This window comes from Melanotaenia boesemani, chromosome 15 (genome assembly GCF_017639745.1).
Source record: "Melanotaenia boesemani isolate fMelBoe1 chromosome 15, fMelBoe1.pri, whole genome shotgun sequence".
NCBI classification, from domain to species: Eukaryota; Metazoa; Chordata; class Actinopteri; order Atheriniformes; family Melanotaeniidae; genus Melanotaenia; species Melanotaenia boesemani.
Window position 1 is genome coordinate 16,670,734 of NC_055696.1, and position 19,369 is coordinate 16,690,102.

General features: G+C 37.9%; 1 protein-coding gene across 3 annotated transcripts in view; it reads left to right on the forward strand.

The window, feature by feature from the left end:
* sh3pxd2b (SH3 and PX domains 2B) overlaps positions 1–19,369 on the forward strand; it is a 39,637-nt gene that overhangs the window by 12,908 nt on the left and 7,360 nt on the right. For 2 of the 3 annotated variants that reach the window (XM_042008710.1, XM_042008708.1), the window contains exons 4-8: positions 4,375–4,451; positions 10,157–10,248; positions 15,987–16,012; positions 16,557–16,592; positions 18,409–18,540. In XM_042008710.1, the coding sequence (XP_041864644.1) occupies positions 4,375–4,451; positions 10,157–10,248; positions 15,987–16,012; positions 16,557–16,592; positions 18,409–18,540 (363 nt within the window). The remainder of the gene's footprint in view (positions 1–4,374; positions 4,452–10,156; positions 10,249–15,986; positions 16,013–16,556; positions 16,593–18,408; positions 18,541–19,369) is intronic. The other variant, XM_042008709.1, reaches the window with a different exon arrangement.

Sequence of the window (19,369 nt, forward strand, 5' to 3'; positions counted from 1 at the left end):
GGGGAAGAGAGATAGAAAAACACAGCTTTTAAAGTCAAACTAACCAGACTGACTGTGGATACCACCACAAACTCTTATTTTGAACTTTTATCTACTTTTTTTTGTTTTTTAATCTTGAAATTCAAGTTTTTGTCTTTTTTTTTTTTTTTTTTTTTTTTTATCCTTTAGAAGGGTCTTTGCTTTTCTTCTATCATTCAGGGAAACTTTTTTTTGGTAGTACAGTTGTTGATTCCTGTTTTCTTTGTGAGTCATCTGAAGGAAGGCATAAAGTCCTTTACGACTGCGGTAGAGCTGCTACAGCCTAGAACACACTGATGACGCAGCGCCACAGCTCATCATATGACTTGTATCAACTACTGCAACCAGGACCAACAGGAAGCTTTGTGATTCTTTAGAAACATGCTGCTTAAAATTGATGACTTATCTATTTTTGTTATTTCTTGACCACAATAATTAATCTTGTCCATTTTACATATAGATATGCTTATATATTGCATCGTACTATAAGAAAGAAGAAAAAAGTACTAAAGCACCAATGGACGAAAAGCTGCTATAAGACGGGAGCCAGGATGTATTCACATGTAGTGTGTATAATTAAAAGATATTTTCTTTGAAGAGCAGTAATGCTAGTAATGGGAATAATAGAATCATTTGTTTTGACGTGTGTCATCTGACATTGGTGTGTTCAGGTCATAGGACTCGACTCTACATTGGTAAGACTTTACATTGTGTTGTTTTGTAAAAGACCGTCAGACCAAATGCTGACTGAACAGTTGGAGGTTTTAAAGAATGACTTTTGCTGGTATAGATTCCACATCAGATCAAATTCCTCTCTCAACTTTCCCTGAAAATCCTTCGTTTTCAAAGCAGGTGTGGACTGATCCCAATCTTACTGAGCACTGAAGTCGTTTTCTCTCCGTGGTTTGGTTTGTTCAAGGCCCCAAGTTGTTTTTACTCCTTTAGTATCTCCACATCAGCAAATAGTTTTATTTTCCTGTTTGTGTACACAGTGCAGGATTCTTGCCCATTTCACTTTTTTTTTCTTTTACTGTCAGACATACACATAAAATGCTTGACAGCATTTTGTTCTTTTTCCATACTTCAGCTTTTATGAGGAATTGCTTAGAATTTAATGGTACAGAAATCTACAGGCCTTCATGTATACCTTTTTAAGGATCCTATTTCCTTAGAATGACTCAAACCAGACATTTTGTGAAGATGTTAAATTGGATCGTTTTATCTCTGATCCCTAATAGATATTTATACAAAAAAAATAATAAATAAAAATAAAGCAGGGCCAGTGGATCAGCCTTTGAAAAAAAAAACCTGGCTCTGTTTCTTTAAGGCGCCTTGAGATTAAGAGGTGAGATTCTTGCAGGGTTAACCTATGACTTTATCATTTTGTGAGATCACTCTGCTCCCCACAGCAGGAGGCACAGAATGTCCGTTCGGTCAAGTAAAGCTTTGTAGAGCTTAATAACTGTTTCCCTGAAAGTACTCAATGAAGGGCAGCAAAATGATGACCTCACTGCTTAAACAGCACATTCTTCTTTTCTCTGCACGGGAAAAATATTACTGCTTCTTCATCTACTCGAATGTGGTGTACCAGTCACAGACAGAAGTGTCTGCCTCATTTTGGTTATTTTGAGACAAGTCCAAGACAAAAATCCAATACAAAATAAGCCTGAGCTCATCTTCCCACTCTTGTATGATTAAATCTCAGGCCAGACTTTAATTAAATGTGACATTTCTCCTATTTCTAAGATTTGTAATGGTAACTTCAAAGCCTCGTCTCAAGAGTTCTAACACCAACTTCATAGTCATATGTCAGTTTTACCATGACAGAATAAAGATTTGAAAGTTTCAAGTTCCAAAACAGCGATAGACCCCCCCCCCCCACTAGAAAGAGCTTTGTCTCAGACACTTGAAATCTCACTAAAGAGGCAGAATATGGTGATGAGTGAAGTGATTTAAAAGGTTAGTTGTGAGTGCAGCTTTTTGTGTGTGAGGTGAACAACAGCGACCTTCTCTGTGCTGCCATCTCTGTCAGTCTGCTGGCTCGGCGATGTGCCATAAAGTCTAGCCTGCCTCAGCTGTGGCTCCAGGGCAGTGGCTTTTTCCTGCCTCGCTCTCTCCCCCCAAACAAGCTCTTTTCACCGGCTGCATCCATGAGCTGCCGTGCATACAAAGTGGGCAGTGTTGAGTCAGTGCTACTCTCCTGACCCCAGAGAGCTTTGGAAAGCCTTCAAGACTGCTTTCTGTTTAAGAAGTGATGAGAGGAGAAAAGGAAGAAAGAAATGGAGGAGAAGTAGAAATCTTAGGCTTGACTTTCAAATGTCTTCAGTCTTTGAAAGCTGGCCAGACAGCTTGTCCTTTCAGATGTTCTAACAAGATGTTGCTAATATCCATAATGTCTTTTCTTATTGTTCATGTACTTTGTCTCTTTTACTAGCTTTCTGGCTTGCATCACCCCCTCTGTGGCTGGTTCTTTAGTCGTTAGCTCCCTCTGCTCTTTGGTTTCCTTGGCTCCCTGTTAGATCTACGTCTATTTTGTCTCAGTTTGTCTTTGCTGTCCTAGCTTTACTTTGTCTCTTAGTACATTGAAAGTTTTTGGTCCAAGACTTTGTTTATCCTAAAGGTTACACTGCCTTTTATTTATTTTATAATATTGGTTCCTCCTGCTTCTTAGTCCCATTTTCTTTGTCCCCTTGTCTCCATGACTCATGACCGATACAATGTTTGGATTCACTCCACTGGGCCCTAAAAATTGGTGCCAAATTTCATTGTATAACATCAGACTGTCCAGCTCTAATGGTGGCATTAAAATAAAAATAAAGAAGTAATGTATAAATATCTGTACAGTGTCCCAGACTTGGCTTAAAATAAAATAGAAAGCTCAGGAACAGAGAAACATTTTGGAAAGGGCTAATACCTCACAACATACCAGCTACTTAGGTATGATATCCAAATTATTAAATGCGATTTTTTTTCTTTTAGGAGATTTAAAACTGGTCATAAAACAGTGGCCATAATTTATCATGAACCAACAAAACACATGACTCTTTACAAAAGAAAATGGTATAACTCTGAGGAATGCTTCATACATTATCTTAATTTTAAATGATAGAAATTGATAAAGAATTAATTTCTAAAATTTGTTTTAACCAATGCTCAGATTGGCTGTTCTGTAAATTTATGAAATTTTTTTTCTACTAGATATTCCTTAAATTGCTAACTTAAAGTTATCATTTCTAAAAGCTTGTAATACGTAATTATTCTGATGTAAGTGTTCAGCCTGGGAGGCTTCATTGTGATAGGAAAGAGTTAAATATTTGATACTATTCAGCTGCAGTGTCTTGTTCACACAGTCATATTTTCCTGTGGTTTTCCGTTTTTGTCAACCACCTGAGTCAACGCGTAGTTTGCAGAAAGAGCAGAGATGCCTGGATGGAGCACAGAGGGAAGGGTCTTTGGAAGTTAAATGCTGGTGGTTGTGGTTATTGTGTTAAATTTGCAAGATCTGCTTCTCTATGTGAGAGTCAGCAGTCCACACATGGTCACACATTCCTCCTTTAACCCATTGAGACCAAATGAAATTTATGGATTTTGCAGTTCCTGTGGTTGGAGGGGAGCTCAGATCTAAAATGGGTTAAACTTATCTCAAGATTCTCAAGACAAAGAGGAAAAATAATACTCAGCAATTTATATTCCAAGGGTTAAAGAAACAATGGTTTTGTTCATGGTTGACGGCTCAGCGAAATCTCTCGAGAGATACGTTCAAACTTTATTCTGAGCAAAAAGAAAACACCACAGGTTCTTGATGCTTGCAATAGTTTAAAGCAGATCCTTTTTTTGCTTATAAAATAGTTATATTCAACATAGTTTACAGTTTTCATTAAGGCTATCTTTGTAAATTTATTGCTATACTGCAGCCTGAATGAACAGAAAATAAACATGCTCAGAAATTTCCTGCACACTGTAAGGTTGAATAGCATTTTAAAGGAACTTTTTGTAGCCATTTCTTGTTATTGTTATGGCGGCCCAGCTTGTCTGTGCCGCTATAACAATAATTGTGTCATGGAGATATAATTTGCCTTCCCAAAATCATTTATTCATGGCTTGGAAAGACCAGCATTCATGCAGCTCCTCCTCCAGCTTATTGTGCTGTCAGTATTATTAATGATGCAACGTTATTGTATCTTTTCTTTTAATGACACTTTTCATCAGCTTCTTGTTTTTATTTCTTTTGGTTGATGCTAAGTTTACACATACAGTACGATTACGTGCACCAGGCATACACATTATATGTTGATGGCATGAAATGATAAAATTTGACTTTTGTCTCCTAAATCTATTTTTCTGACTCTCTTTCAGGGAAAATTCTGTTTAGGAGAAGCCATATCAGAGATGTGGCAATGAAGAGGCTGCGACCCATCAATGAATACTGCAGGGTGAGTTTACTGACTTACAGAGGGCTTAAACTGGTTAATCTGTCATATTTCTTGTTTCATGAAAGATGCATCAGTCAGGTTTTATATCTCTTCCACTAAGTGCTAAAATCAATATAGAAAGTTGAAAACAACTTTCTGTCCCACTCATATTACTAAGAGGGAAAAAATATATATTTTTATGTCCTTTGTGTGTAAATGAGAAACACTAGTCACTGGTGTTTTTCACCACTTCGCTTGAAGGTTTCTGGCTGTGTGCCTAAATTCCAATGTAAGTCTGCTTTAGATTTAGAAATAATTACTGCATATGTCTGTGGAATACAGTTGCGAGTATTTTTTTGCTGCACCCAGCAGGAATATGACTGTATATGTCCATGCATTAACTTGAGGAAGCTACGTTTCACATTGATGAATATCTGTCTGTGCACCTTGACCTATCTTCACAAAATGTCAACTCGATGCAACTTGTAGCCTCTCTGCATGTTTCTGTCAGAAAGCTTTGTGACATAGAAGATAGAATAGAAATAGAAATACTTTATTAATCCCTTTGGAGGGTCCTCAGGGAAATTTGGGTTTTAAAACTAAGACAAAGAGAGTTGAAAATCCTGTTTTTTTTTTTTTAGGCCTATAGTTATTGGTAGGAGTTTAGTAAGATAGGCAAGTTATGTGCAATTATGCAAGGGGGCACAAAAGCAGTAACTTAATGGGTTATATATAGCTATTAACCACCATCATGTCTTTTAGGCACATTTATTTTTACAGTTAGGTTCTCTTGAGATAAGATATCCTATTTGTGTTTGAACTGATTTCTTGGTTTGCCCATGCACAATAACCATTTTTTTAAAACCGATACTGATAACCGATAACTTTAAGCTACTAAAGGCCAATACCGATAACTAATAACGAATAAACACACTTAAGATCATGACATTGGTACTAAGAAAACCTAAAAGACTTTTCACTGTTTATATGAAGAGATGATTTGATTTTTTCCAGCGAAAAACTTTTAGCATGCCTCTCAAACATTTTCTAAAGATATCAAACAGAACTATTTGATATAATGTCTGAATACATTTGGCGATAGCATCATACTTGGATGGAAGGCACACATCAGCAAAGTAGCGGCGGCTTGGCATCGTAAACCGTAGCTCCAAGTGATGAATCAGACGAGAAAAGTCCTTAACGAGGGTAAAGGGCTGGTCGTCAAGCGCCATCATTTCCATGATTAAACCTTCAATAACCTTAGCCCGTGGGTCATGTCTGGCAAATTTCTTGGACGTCTCAAACGCCTCACGGATGTCTGTCAGGCAAGTTTGACTTCTTTGAGGTTGGTTTTCATTTTTTTGTGTCTTTAGCATCCTCATATGCTTTCAAAACTGTTGAAATGATGATTATGTTTCAGCTGACTGATCAGGTTTGTAGTTTTGAAGCTTGTGCTACTTTTCCCTTCTCGTGGAACTTATTTGGAACAGTTATTACAAATAACCAGCAAATGGTCTTCTTGGGAAACTTTTAAGATTTCCCACACTACCGACGCCATGTTTTCTGTTGTCAAACGTAAGCACGCTGTGCTGCATGCTGGTGGTGCTGCATTCAGGGAGTGATGGAAAAATCCCCATTCCCACATTTGCTAGTCATGCTTCCAGCCTTTTCAAGTTCACGCTTCTATTGTAACATGCCGAAAAATAATACACTGGATGTCAGTTTAAGTCAGTAACTCAGTCAGTTTTCTGGTTAGATAACAAATTTAAAAAACTATCAAAACTATGACAAAGTTTTACCGAGCTGTCTTCCAACATGAGGGGTTATTCTTACATTTTTTCAGTCAGAAAGATTTTCTCTTTTTATGCCAATGTCACATGAACGCAGCATTCACTGCAGACCATTCAGGTCTCATAGTATAAGCGGAGCCGTGCTGACAAAAATATATATGTTATCGGGGAAAGTCATATTAATATTGGACTTATCGGAATGATGTAATAATTTCCTGTTATCAGGCCGATATTTATCATGCATCCCTAGTTTTAAAGACTGAAATAAAGCTCATAGCCACACTGCAGGATTTGCCTAATGAGATGATGGATACAGTTACTTTTTCTTTTGTAAATAAACCTGTTGTCTTTGCTATCTAAATTAGCAGCTGTATTGTGTGGGCCAAGATAAACTCTGCACCTCCCTCGAGCAAAACTGGCAACCAGCATTCACCCTGCTAATGTGACCTAAAAGCTTCCCAGGGGCTCGCTCAGACTATGGCCGCCCTGCAAAAAGAGAGGTTTCAAGAGGAATCTGTGTATAGTTAATAAGGGTAAAAGTTTCAGTGTAGCTAAATAAGATCAGGTGATGTGGGCCTCCAAATGTTCTTCTTTTAGGAAAGATTGTGGATAAATTAAATTTTTGTTAATATGTTGTTTTAAGCAACATTATATTTAAACTTTAAGTGATAAAAGTAGTCTATGTTGTATTAATGGTGTCTGTGTTGCCATTTGAAATAACCCAGGTCAATATGTCAGTTAAAATAAGTCAGAACTGTGTATTATCCAGCACATTACATTTCTTTTAACTAAAGACATTAATTACTTGGTTGAAAAAGGGGGAGGAAATGCAAATGCACGTTTTTAACTCCACTGTAGCAGAAATACATCCATAAAACTGCCAATGGCAAGCAACTAATAGCTTCAATTTGACAGAAATGTAGCCACCGTAACCCCCAATGAATACATTATGATTGATACTCAGCCTCTTAGCAACAGAGCTGTTCCTCAGTTAGATTGCCAACTGTTTATCTGAGTGAACCACTAAGTCTGGCTTTTTTATGATGTGAGCTATAAAAAAATATCTTTGCTGGATAGGATTTGAAAAGATATAGATGTGAAACGAGTGACGCCAGAAAAGCTGCTGTTGTATGTTGTCCTGTAGTGGTTTCTGTCAACAGAGCTGAGGCAAATGCAGAAAGGGGGCTGTTGCTGACCTTGCTAAGGGTCATCATACCCATAAGCCATAGTCTGGGATTTGTTCAGTTTGCAGTGTTGCCTTAAGGTTCTAAACTCTGTACAACTTCACTCGCAAGGAAATTTAGCTTTTGACTTTAAGTCATAAAAAAGTATCTGTGTTGAATTTTCTTTGGTTGGTTTTCATCAGATGTGGTGCTGACAACTACTGTTCAAAGCATAGTGAAGACTTGCAGTTTAATCTCTGTTTTTAATTGTACTCTAGTAATATTTAACATGCTAACCGAGGCCTAGTCTGAGATGTAGTTCTTATTTGGACACTTCACAGTCTGGGCTTGGGGTGGGACATTCACTTTGGCAAATATTGGCATCCATATTAAATGTTTTCTGCTTGTCAATCATCTTAATTTTTGTAAATTGATGGACTCAGATTTGTCTAGAAATGGCCTTAATAATCAGCAACAAACCTGTTACTTGTTTACATGGGTTTAAAACATGGTGTAAGATCAAAGTTGATGTTTATCTGCTGAGCAGTGAGCATAATAATTGTAATAATACATAAGTACTATGTCATATGTTGTTGTGAGTCTGAAGTTGTATTTAGTTCATTTTAAGACCTCATGAGGACCAGATTGCTTTAGTTATGACTTATGTGATTTGAAATAGGGCTTGCTTTTTGTTTTTACATAACTGCGGCCCATACTCACCTTTACTTATATTTTCAACTAAATCATTTAACTACTTCTTCTCATTTAAGGATCTCGTCACTGTACAAATTAGTTTCTAATGTGAAGCTGAAAAGCACCTTTTTCTTACCAAAACCAACAATTTGTAGGACTGCAGGGTGAAGAGAGGCACTTTTATATATAATAAACAATGTTGTGGACTGAAGGGGCTCCTTGTCATCTGGAGTTAAAGGAATGTACAGCTGGTGTAAGCAACATCTTTAACCACTTATGTTTGGAATAAAGAGTTTAGGGGAGAGGAATGGGTAAAGTTGTTGATTCATGTGTGGGAGGGTATCTTTATAGGATTAGCCGAGCCAAGATTACATTTTTTACTTTTGCAGTTCCTGTTGTGGAGAAGTATGACAAGTTCAACAACAAAAAAGTGCTGTTGAAGAGTTGATGGAACTTGGACACATTGTGATATGAATGTTGAAACTTCTCATAGCCCTTTGATATCCCTTTTCGACTGCAACACAAGCCAAAACCTTACCCAAAGAAAACAGATCAGAAAAACAGCTTCTTTTTTTTTTGTCCTCCCTCACATGTCGTCAGGTTGACAAGGTGAGAGTTTTGTTTTTGTTGTGGAAGAGCTGAGTCAGGCGTTCTGTTATACAGCTGAGGCTTTAACCTGACTCACATGGAATTTCCCTGGTTGCGCTGTCTTATGTTTTTATTCATGTCAGGAAACTCTTTTGGCTGAAAGAAGAAAAAACACTGGGAATCTGGGAATTGTTTGCTTAAACCGAGAATAAGACTGCTGAGCTGGGTCCAGAAGGCAGGGCACATAGTGTGATTAAATAGATCATATCAAAAAGGTCTTTTTTTTTTTTGTCAGTGAATATTTTCAGTGCACACCCATGATCTTTTTTTAGTAATGTGAAGATCTGTTCCTGATAGATCAATACAGCCACAGTGTCCCTTTATAAAGAGTAGATCTTTCCTTTCTACAACATATTTTTCCTTTGAGAATACACGTGTATTACACGTGTGCTGTTACTTGCATGCATGCACACTCGGGCACGCACAATTACCTTAATGCACCCCCCTCTGTAAAGAACACCCATAAAGTCCATTTAATGTAATTTATCCTGGGCCTCCCTCCTGTCTCTTCTCAGGGGAGAATTGTAATGAGTGGACAGAAATAAATCCAAAGACAGGATAAGCATATGACGATGCACTCTGACCTCAGGCATAGCATAACATTCTGGGCTGCAGGACTTAACATTTGTGGGTCTTCTGGTGATAACCACTACAAACTATTAAATCAGCTACTCAGCTTTAGTGTTTTAAGGTATGGAAACAGATATTTCAAAATGGGAAACTTAGAGGCATAGTAGTGTTCAGCAGCAGGTACCATAAATCAGAAAAACAGATATTTGAAAATACATGCATAGTTATTTTCTGAGTGACTTTGCAGTAAAAGAAATAGTGTTTTTTCCAAGGTAGTAGTGCCTCTCTTTTCTATCAACACAAGCCAAGCTGTTGGCACAGACCTGTGGACGTAAGTATGAGAAAGCAAATGTAGCGTATGCGACAAGGACACTTGGGTTGGGCCTTTGGCTTCAATTGCATATACATCAGCCTTGATGTTATATCACCGTGTGACAGGCATTGTGAGAGGTTGACTCTGCTCCTTTAAAGGACAAAACTGAAACACTTAGGTGTATTAAAATTAGAGGCAGAGGCCAGTGGAGGAAGCTTGATGGATAGCACTGAGCTTTGCTTGCCAGCAAATAGAGGAGGAGTGGCTTAGCTTCATCAGAGGTGGCCCATTTTACCTCTGATCACTGCTTGCAGCTATTCTCTCTCTTCTTTTAAAAAGAATTTGTTTGATTGCAGCCCTTTAAACCAAGTGAAATGTCTAACCAAAGGCCACAATAGGCCGTATCCATGCTAAAAGGCAGTGCCTGCCTCTTTTCTTCTGTGTATAGATTCAGTGTATAGAGTCAGTAACAAATGATCTTTTAAAGAGTGATGTAATAAAATATGTTATGTGATAAACTAAGTTTCCTGCTGTCTTTTGTGTCTGTAGGCTCTGATTCAACTGCCAGTCTATATTTCTCAATGTGAGGAGGTCAGAGTGTTTTTTGAAACCAGACCTGAGGACCTCAACCCACCCAAGGAGTAAGTACCGCACATTAACACAAACACATGATTTCCCAAAGTTTTAGAGACTCCCAGCTTTACACACAACGGCAAAACCCTTGTTTCCCTGGCTCATGTCATGTCCCGTCCCGCCAGCATTTATCATCCATTCTGCTGGTAATGAGCATTCATTTCACCCTTGTAATGCACATGATTTCATAATGTCAGCCCGTTTCCTGTTGTTTTTGTCGAGCAGAAACACACTTAATGGGTCATTTTCTAAGTGCTGAGTTTGCATGTCAGCATGTAGCTGCAGCTCAGACTCCAGACAGCTGAGACTGCACCGTCGCTCTAAACATTTGTCGACTAGCTCTTGTGTTTCTTGTAAATCTTGTTGCAAATATTAGAGTCATTTTTTATTGCTGACTGTAACTGTGTGCCAAAACAAAGACACTGGGCACCAAATTCCAACATCCTGCACACACATGCACATGCTGACACACTTAACTTCACACATAAACATTGGTTGCTAATGAGTTGTTAAGGTTACCAACAGCTTCAAGGCAGAAGAGGTCAGGCTTACATTTTGACCCTTTTCCTCCCCAAACGCATTAGTTTTAACCTCTCTTTCATCACACTGTGGTGTTGTGGAGGAGTTGTCATAGTCGGCTGGAAATTGAGATAATTAGTCTTGTGACATATAATGTAAGCGCCTATTAGGTCAGCAGTAAAATAGCACACAAAAGAATGGAGGTTTCATATTATATTCTGGGACCATCTTTGTGTCCCTTAAATCAAACTTCATTTCAGTCTATTATATAAAATTAGCCAAACACAATGGACAAACCGACCACAAGCTGTAGTGCTTGTTTGCATTTTTAGCAGCCACCAGCTTCTTCCTGCATTGTTGACATGAGATTATAGAGGTTGCTGCATTCTGTTACTTCTCCACTAGATGCTACTAAACCTCCAGTTCTGCAGATGTTTGTGTAGCTGTTAACATGGGTCACTGTGTAACAAAAAATGGCTTTATTGCTCTTGGACACTCATACTTATGTTTGTTCAATAAAGCAAAGTAACAATTTTTCAAGAACATCTACATCATGGGACTTTTTGGAAGAATAGTAAGTTTCCAGCTGCTGGAATGAATCTGATGAAGCAGAAAACATTTAGCTATTTGCAACATGCATCGTGTAACAAAAGGTGTTCGTCAATAGCAAGTGCATGAATCTTTTGTCTTTAATACACACGTAATGTTCAGCTATAGAAAATGTATTGATTTGTAAGTGAAGGAATCAAACACTCCCTTTTGAGCTAAATATTTTGGTTGTAATTTTCTTTGGTGCAGGAGGTCTTAAAATCCCTTTTTTCTTTTTTGGAAAATAAAAAGGGGATTTGTGAATTCCAGATAGCAAGCATCTGCTGTCTGCCAGAACACCTTTATTGAAAATTCAGGGAAAACCCTATATATTGGAACTAAGACACCTTTTTAAAGCACCATAACATTCACAGTCATGGTTTTGATTTCTCAAGTTTCCATCTACTCTGGAGGGACTTGCAGACACTGAGATGCTTACTGAGGACAATCAAAAGCATGTATAGCTGTCATGGGGATTGAATGTAAAGCATGTACTTGAACTTGTAGCCTGTCACATTGTCATCTATGATCTGGATGGTCACTTTGCGAAGTGCTGTCTGCTTTCTCATTAAAAGTATGATCATCGCTAAAAAAAATAAATAAAAAAAATAATGCTAGAGCAATAATCTCCTATCTGATATTTCGTCCTGGAGGGCGAGTATGCAACCAGAGGGAGAGAAACCATTGTGCAGTGAGCAAGATACTTTGCAAATGAGATGACTGATTAGTGTAAACAAAGTATGTTTTTATACAAAAATAGCTGATGTTCAGAAAGATAAGGGACCAGTCCCTTTTCCAATTCTCTATTTTGCAGAGGTGAACTGTTTCTTTACTTTAAGGTTTCCAGGAACAGTTGTAATCTAGCCCTATAAACATGGCATTAAGGGCTTTTACATGGCTAAATGGGTACCTTATCCGTGCAAAACATAGTGGAAGGGCCTAGACGAGGAACTGTCTTGGACTCACCACAACAGATCTGAAGCACACAACCATTATCATGGACACTTAGAGCGTGGTACACACATAAGAATTGTCGGGCTGTTTTTGTCCCGATTTTGCCTCTTCCCAACCGAGGACGGCAAACGGCCGTTTATCTTGACTCTTGTCAAATATAAATATAAAGTCTGTGTTCACGTCGTCTCCAGTCTGTTATTTTTTCAGTTCTGGCTTTTTCTGTTAACAATAGTCCCTAGACCACCATCATTCCCTCATCCTCTATATCCTCTTCCATGCTGCGTGTTGTGTTTTCCGGTTGTTGCTATGTTTCTTCATCTTTGTTTTTTGCCGGTTGTTGCTGTGGTTCTTCTTCCACGTTTTTGTTAGATCACGTTTGATCATGTGAGATGTCCGGCTCGGAGGACTAGATTGTAGATCAGCATCGTTATGTGTGTTGTTCTGGGATTAGATTATCGGAGCACACCACACAGTAGGGCCAGTGTGACATTTGAAGCTTGTCTGTGGTAATACAGACTAGTTTCTTTCCACCAGGTTCCCATAGCTAGTTTGTCTCAGACCAGCAGTTATGTTCTGCCCGGTGTGATCTGGAAAAAAATTAGTCTGAAGACATTTCGGTTTCATGTTGAAATTTGCGTCAATAAAATGTAGCGCGACATTAATATACGGCTCTATGGTGCAGCTTGACCACAGGTCCGCAGCGATGGCGAAACATTGGACTGTAGCCACATCCTTCACACCACCCTCACCACACTCATCATCCAGGGCAGGGAAAGAGGTCTGCGTGAACGAGCGCAACATTTCACTTGGCTGGAAGAGAGCAGCGATTTTCACCTCATCGTGCAAGTTCGATAGAAAATGATGGAGAAGGAGCGACGTTGCCTCCCGTGTGTCCAGCCCATAACTGGCGAGGTGTTCGCAACTCGCTCTGAATAAAACTAAAGCAGACGGGGCTGTGGGAGGAGTCTGCACCAGAGCGCTGCAATGCCTGCTGCGCTCGGTTTGCACCTGAAGACAGCACAAGAGGAAACTGCGAAGGACAAAAATAATCGGATCCTTTAATTTTTATGATCGTTGAAAACCCAGATCGTAATTGCGATTAAAATTCGATTAATCGCCCATCCCTACCACACAGTATGATCAAAACTGTTAAATGTCTCATTTTTTTATCTTCATGTGTGAGGTTTCGACCAGATGAAAAAATCTCATAAGATTAAAAAAAACCTTATGTGTGTACCAGGCTTAAAACAGCTCTCTCTTCTACATATCAGGACAGACACACACTAAGAACCTATGTGGGCTTAGCTGATACTATACAGAAAGACAAGCAGCTTTTTCTGTAATGCCTGCATTGTTCTGACCTGAAGGCTACTGGTTTGAAAACGTATGTTTATAATAAAGTAGTCATTTCTACTTTAGTAAGTAGCCATTAGCCTGGCAGCACATACACTAATAAGACCTTCCAGAACTGATGCTGAACGACAGATCAGGTCATATTGGGCTTTTACAGTATGATGCATTTTTATTAATCATATAAATTTAAAAGCATGATATAGCAAAATGTCATTTCCACTAACTTAAATTGATCATTTGTTTTTGACAGTGCAGATTTTTTTGTTTTTTTTTTGTGCCTTTCAAAGCTCAGGATCTGAAAACTCTCCCTCCTGCTGGTGTTAGAAAACAGTGCAAAGAAATTGCCATGACAATGTTAGTTTTTGTATCTGATAGACGAGGGAAACTTTTTTTTTTACATTTGCCAGTTTCACGATTCAAATTAGGCATCTAACTTTTGAATGCCAGTCATTAATGTCTCATATCGAGTGGCCAATGTGTATGAGAGAATCAAAAACCTGCCAGTAAAAAAAAAAAAAAAAAGTATTAGTGTCAGAAACATCTGCTGCTGTCTCTATTCTCTGCTCACACACTTACCGTGTCTTTTATGTAGGAGGGTAAAAAAGACAAATGAGGATAAATATAGGAAGGAGCTTGGTTTGTCTACTGAAATTGGATTACTGCTTTCTGTTAGTGCAGCCTGTTGTTTGGCTGACTGACAACAAGGCTGGTGTACAGACACGGCAGCCACTGTGGGAAAAGATTTATCATGGCCTTTAAATTTGCTGCAGCAAGACATACATGTTAGAATTTTTCCTTAAGAAGAAAGGATGTATGATAAAAAGAAGTAGAAAGAGAGAACTGAATTGTAAAGTGGAAGTTCACAAAACCTTGAGTAATAAGTGAAAAAACAGGAAATCTGAGGAAGATGGATGTTTTGTAACAAAGAGTGAGACAAGGAAAAGATAAGTTGAGTATGAGGAATTTAAAGAAGAAAATAGAGATGATTGAAATAATGAGATGGAGTTCTGTTGTACAGCATCAGTACACTATGAGGTTTTTGCGTCAGATATAAACAGTTAGAAGTTAATTTACATATGTCTTCTGGAATTAAAACAAATCTGCTGGAATTCTGTTCTGCCTTGTAGGAGAGGCTTTGATTCGTTTCACCTTATTTGCCATAATTTCTGCTGTTAATGTTCTCATGCTTCCTTCGCAGCAATAGTTTTTTTTCTTGTCCATTGTGCGGACAATACACAATATAAAGTTAAAGGTAATATTTTCCCTGTTGTTATATATTTTTCTTGGCACTAGCCTCAGAGTAATATGAACTCTTATGTGGGAGGATTTATCTGATATCCTGCTGAACAGGTTAAAATAATCACATCAGGCCAAAGGTCCAGGTCCAGGGCTACTTTAAATGACCTTGGCCTCACCTGTTTTAAAATACAAAGAAAAAACTAAAAGTGCTGTGCACATTCTTCTGTAATGATCAGAATTATTGGTACCGCTTTGGTTGGCCTGCCTCCATGTTTCTTTTTATAGTACATTAATGGGAATGCTTCTGAGTAAGGATTTATTGAGACTTAAGTCTCTACAATTAACAGTTCTACCGATCGAATAATGCTTTATGAGACTGAGAGAATTCGTGTGGATGCAGAGAATCGAACAAAGGGGTAGCTGCCAAGAATGGAGATGAGGGAGTGAGCCAAGTAGACGTGGAAGATGTGAGATGGAAAAATGAAGCCGATGGAAGGCCATAGAGTAAGGCAACAATATTTTGATGGCAAAGAGGGAGAGATGGAGTGAGAGAGTGAGAGAAATGCTGAGCATTAGCCATCAATGTTTTTTTGGGTTTTTTTTCGAGGCATCTGGGGGTTGATTTAGCTCCTGACTGTTGCCTAGGAGTGATGGTCTCTATCTGGCTAATGTCGAAAGCAGACACAGCAGATGCTGCGTTGAATTTAACATCAGGCCAAACATTAGAGCTCAGCTATCTAGAGACTCTTTATACATGTTGGCCCAGATTGTAAGTGGAAGCAGATCTTGGTCCTCCTTATATGTGTGTTTCATATTAATAGATTTAATATGCAACAGGCTAAAACATTTGGTAATAGTCATTAGTAATTATAGTATGAACTGGAATCATATAGATTCAAAAAACATTTCAAGTCACTGAAAGACAAATGTTTATTGTAATATTTAAACTGTTTTCAAGATATTTAGGGAGACGTGTGAGTTTGGATACATCACTATATTGATACTAGTATTTGTAGGTTAAGAATATCCTCTTATTCTGCAAACTGAATTCATGTTTATCTGCAGTATTGTGATGGTTTCTTCTCTTTGACAGGGAACCCATTGGAAAGAAGAAGTCAGGTAAGACCCCCAAGAGCTTTGGTTATATGTTTGAAATGCAAATGGGGCTATTTTATTTTATTTTATTTTATTTTATTTTATTTTATTTTATTTTATTTTATTTTATTTTATTTTATTTTATTTTAGTTTAGTTTAGTTTAGTTTAGTTTAGTTTAAGAAAAATAATCAGGTGCCCCATTGCCCTGTCCTCTTTTTATTTTTAATAAAGCCTTTCATAATTCCCCCTGAATATGTATATATAATATAACACGATCGCCATCTAGTGGCAGAGCCTTGTACAGGTTGAAAATATTTTACAGACTATGATGTATCAGTATATTTTTATTCCAAACATATTTATGCCAAATACATTTTTGTCTTATCTTGAATGCTGTACTGGTGTTGACCTCATGGCTGTACTGGTAACAAAGAAACTACCTTTAAAATAGTTTTTCTATTCTTTTTTTATATTCTCAACTGCCTCTCAGTTCATCTTCTTTTCTTAAGTTGCATCCATGTTATTTTTTTCAGTTTTTTTTTCTCCAACCATTTTCCTTTTCATCAGGGATTGTGGAGAGAGCGACTTCTTTCCTAAAGCGAGGTAGTAAACACACTGTCATGCATTGTCGTGCTGTGTGTGTAACCTGGTGGGTTGCTAATGGCCTGCTCCCCCCGCTCCTTCCCTGGCCTGGGCAGGTGGGATGTGGTTCTGTTGAAGGCTTGGGGTCTGCATTGGTTCTGTTAAAGAAAGAGCTGACATAGAAACCATGTGGCTCATATGTGGGCAGCATTAATTGTGGGTTATGTTGGAACAGAGTACTGAAGATATTGTGACAGTTTTAACTGCATGAAAATAAGCAAAAATGTTTTGTAGCTTAATTGTGCTCTCAACATCTGATAAGAACAGGTATTTTATTGTTTTTTTTTTTTTTTTAAGTAGCACAACTAGCTGAAAACAAGGGTGAATACAGTTGTTATGTATGTTATGTAACATTCAAAACAGTTTATATTGTAAACTACCTATTTAAAAGCATTGTTATGTCAGTATGCCTCTGAATGCCATTGTCATTAATGAAGAATGGCATTAATCACTGTCATATTGTGAAATGACAGGTTTAATGTCAGAACCTGGCTAGCTCAAAAGCAAAAAGAGAGCTAGCTAGCTAACTTAAGCTAGTTTAGCTAATTTTCTGCCCACTTAGAAGAAATATTTTCAAATTCCTGACTTAAAATTACTGATTGAGTTAAGATTTTTGCTAATTTCAATAGGACACTTAAAACCTGTCACATTAACACCCCACGTAGCAACTAAACAAGTAATTAGTTTAAAATTGCAGTCACATGAAGAAGAAAGTACACCCTTTTTCAGTTTGTAGGTAATTTCTAGGTGAAATTGGGTAAATACAACCAAAAATAAACATATGAAATTTTACACTATAACATTATTATTATATATTTATTCTGTGAAGGACTAAGCATAAATGCAGACATTTCTGCAGTCTGCTTTCATTGCAATTAAGAAGATAAGTAACAGCAAGGTGCTGCTAAGCTAATAAACTTAATTTGATCATTAGCATGTCTGTACAAATTTAATTGGTGTGATTTTCTAGTACTTTCTTTTTTACGTGTCTGCTATATAAAGTATCATCTGGGTTTAGTGTAGCAAGTATTATGTAGCACATAGTTGTAATGTGAGCCGCTGTGTATTAAAGTTGACTTTTCTCATGCTAATTTATTGCTAACGTTGGTGGTGGGTGTTGGTGGAGCTTGATTGTTTTTATGGTGAAATCAAATGATTTAAAATTAACCATCTTCAGCTTTTTAAATCATAGCTTTCACTCCCATCTGTCTTATCTTCCTTAGTTCATTCGTTTGTTCTTTCATTCCTTTTTGCCTTTTTTTCCCCAATCTTGTGTGCTGCCTCCCCCTCTTCGTGGCCTGGTGAATCCCACAGATAAGCCTCCTCTCATATAAACCTTTTTACTTAATATCTTTTGGGCAAATTGTTATCTTGGAATTATCCTTGGCATTTCATCAAAAGTAAGACATTTACATATTGCAGCTCTACAGGTGGAAATTGGCTGTTTTGTGAAGGTCACACTTAAATAAGACTTTTAAGGAATTTCTTTAAAGTGCACATGAAATCTGGCATTTCAAAAGGTCACATTACATTTGGTCAGTGAGATGAAAAACCTTTAAAGGTCAATACCTTATGACCACAACGATGTGATCTTATGATTCCAAGTTTGTGGAGCTTATTTAACCACATTCACTAATAGTACCAAAGATCTTAAGTAAATAGCAGAAGATATTAAGTAGAGGCTTTTACCACACTGAAATGTAATTTTCCACTTGTCTAAGAAAAGAAACTACCTAATAAAATTCTGTTCTGACGTCCCCCCCACCCCTTCCTACAGGAGATTCAGCCTCTGCAGACCCCCTCCTCCTCGACCAGTATGTGGCAGTGACAGACTATGAGAAGCAGGAGAGCTCTGAGATCAGCCTGCATGTGGGCCAGGTGGTGGAGGTCATTGAGAAAAATGAATCTGGCAAGTTCATTCTGTCATTATTTTCATTATTTAAGGTGCATGCTTTCATACAATCGTTCATTAGACCAGGTGATGCAGCATCATCTGCAAAAAGAATTTCAGGTTTTGATTTGTGACACAAAGGGATAATTTAACACTTCACTTCAGCTCAACCCGTCTTCTAAGTAATTTGCACTTCAGTAAGGAGAGATCAAATGAAAAGATATAAGAAAATTTATTGATCTACAAAGGTTCACTTTGAAACATTTACACTCCAATTCTTGATCTTGGTCGAGAAGTGACATACATGAAGGAAGAGGATAAGATGGGACCCCCCCAGAGTCTCAATGTTGGCGGTGTATGAACAGAGATAGGAGGTGGAAAACGCCTCTGATGAGCCTCCTGCAACTGACAGTGTGGGAAAATAGAGGTGACAAAGAACAGCAGGATAAAAATGTTACGGGGCAAATATGCGGGAAAAGATCTTTATTGAATTTGTGTGTGTACTGGTGAACAGTGTTCACCTAAAATGGTTTTCAGTAGCGTTCCTGAGCCTATTTGGTGGTTTCCACTTTGAAATCACAGCTACTAATTCTCTTTCAGCCTCACCCTTTGGATACAGAGAATTTTCTGGTCTGGCTCAGCCTCTCCTGGATGCTCTCTTTATACCCACTCCGGTTTCTGACCTGTTTCAATCAACCCTTTTTAAGTTATGAGCTGTTGTAACTTTAACATTACGTTAAGCCCAGTGTTGCCCCTGTCACAGTTTTTTCAAAACTTGTTTCTAGCATAGAATTAAAAATTAGCATTTATGTTTTCAAAAGCAGTCAAACTTCAGTGTCAGCATTTT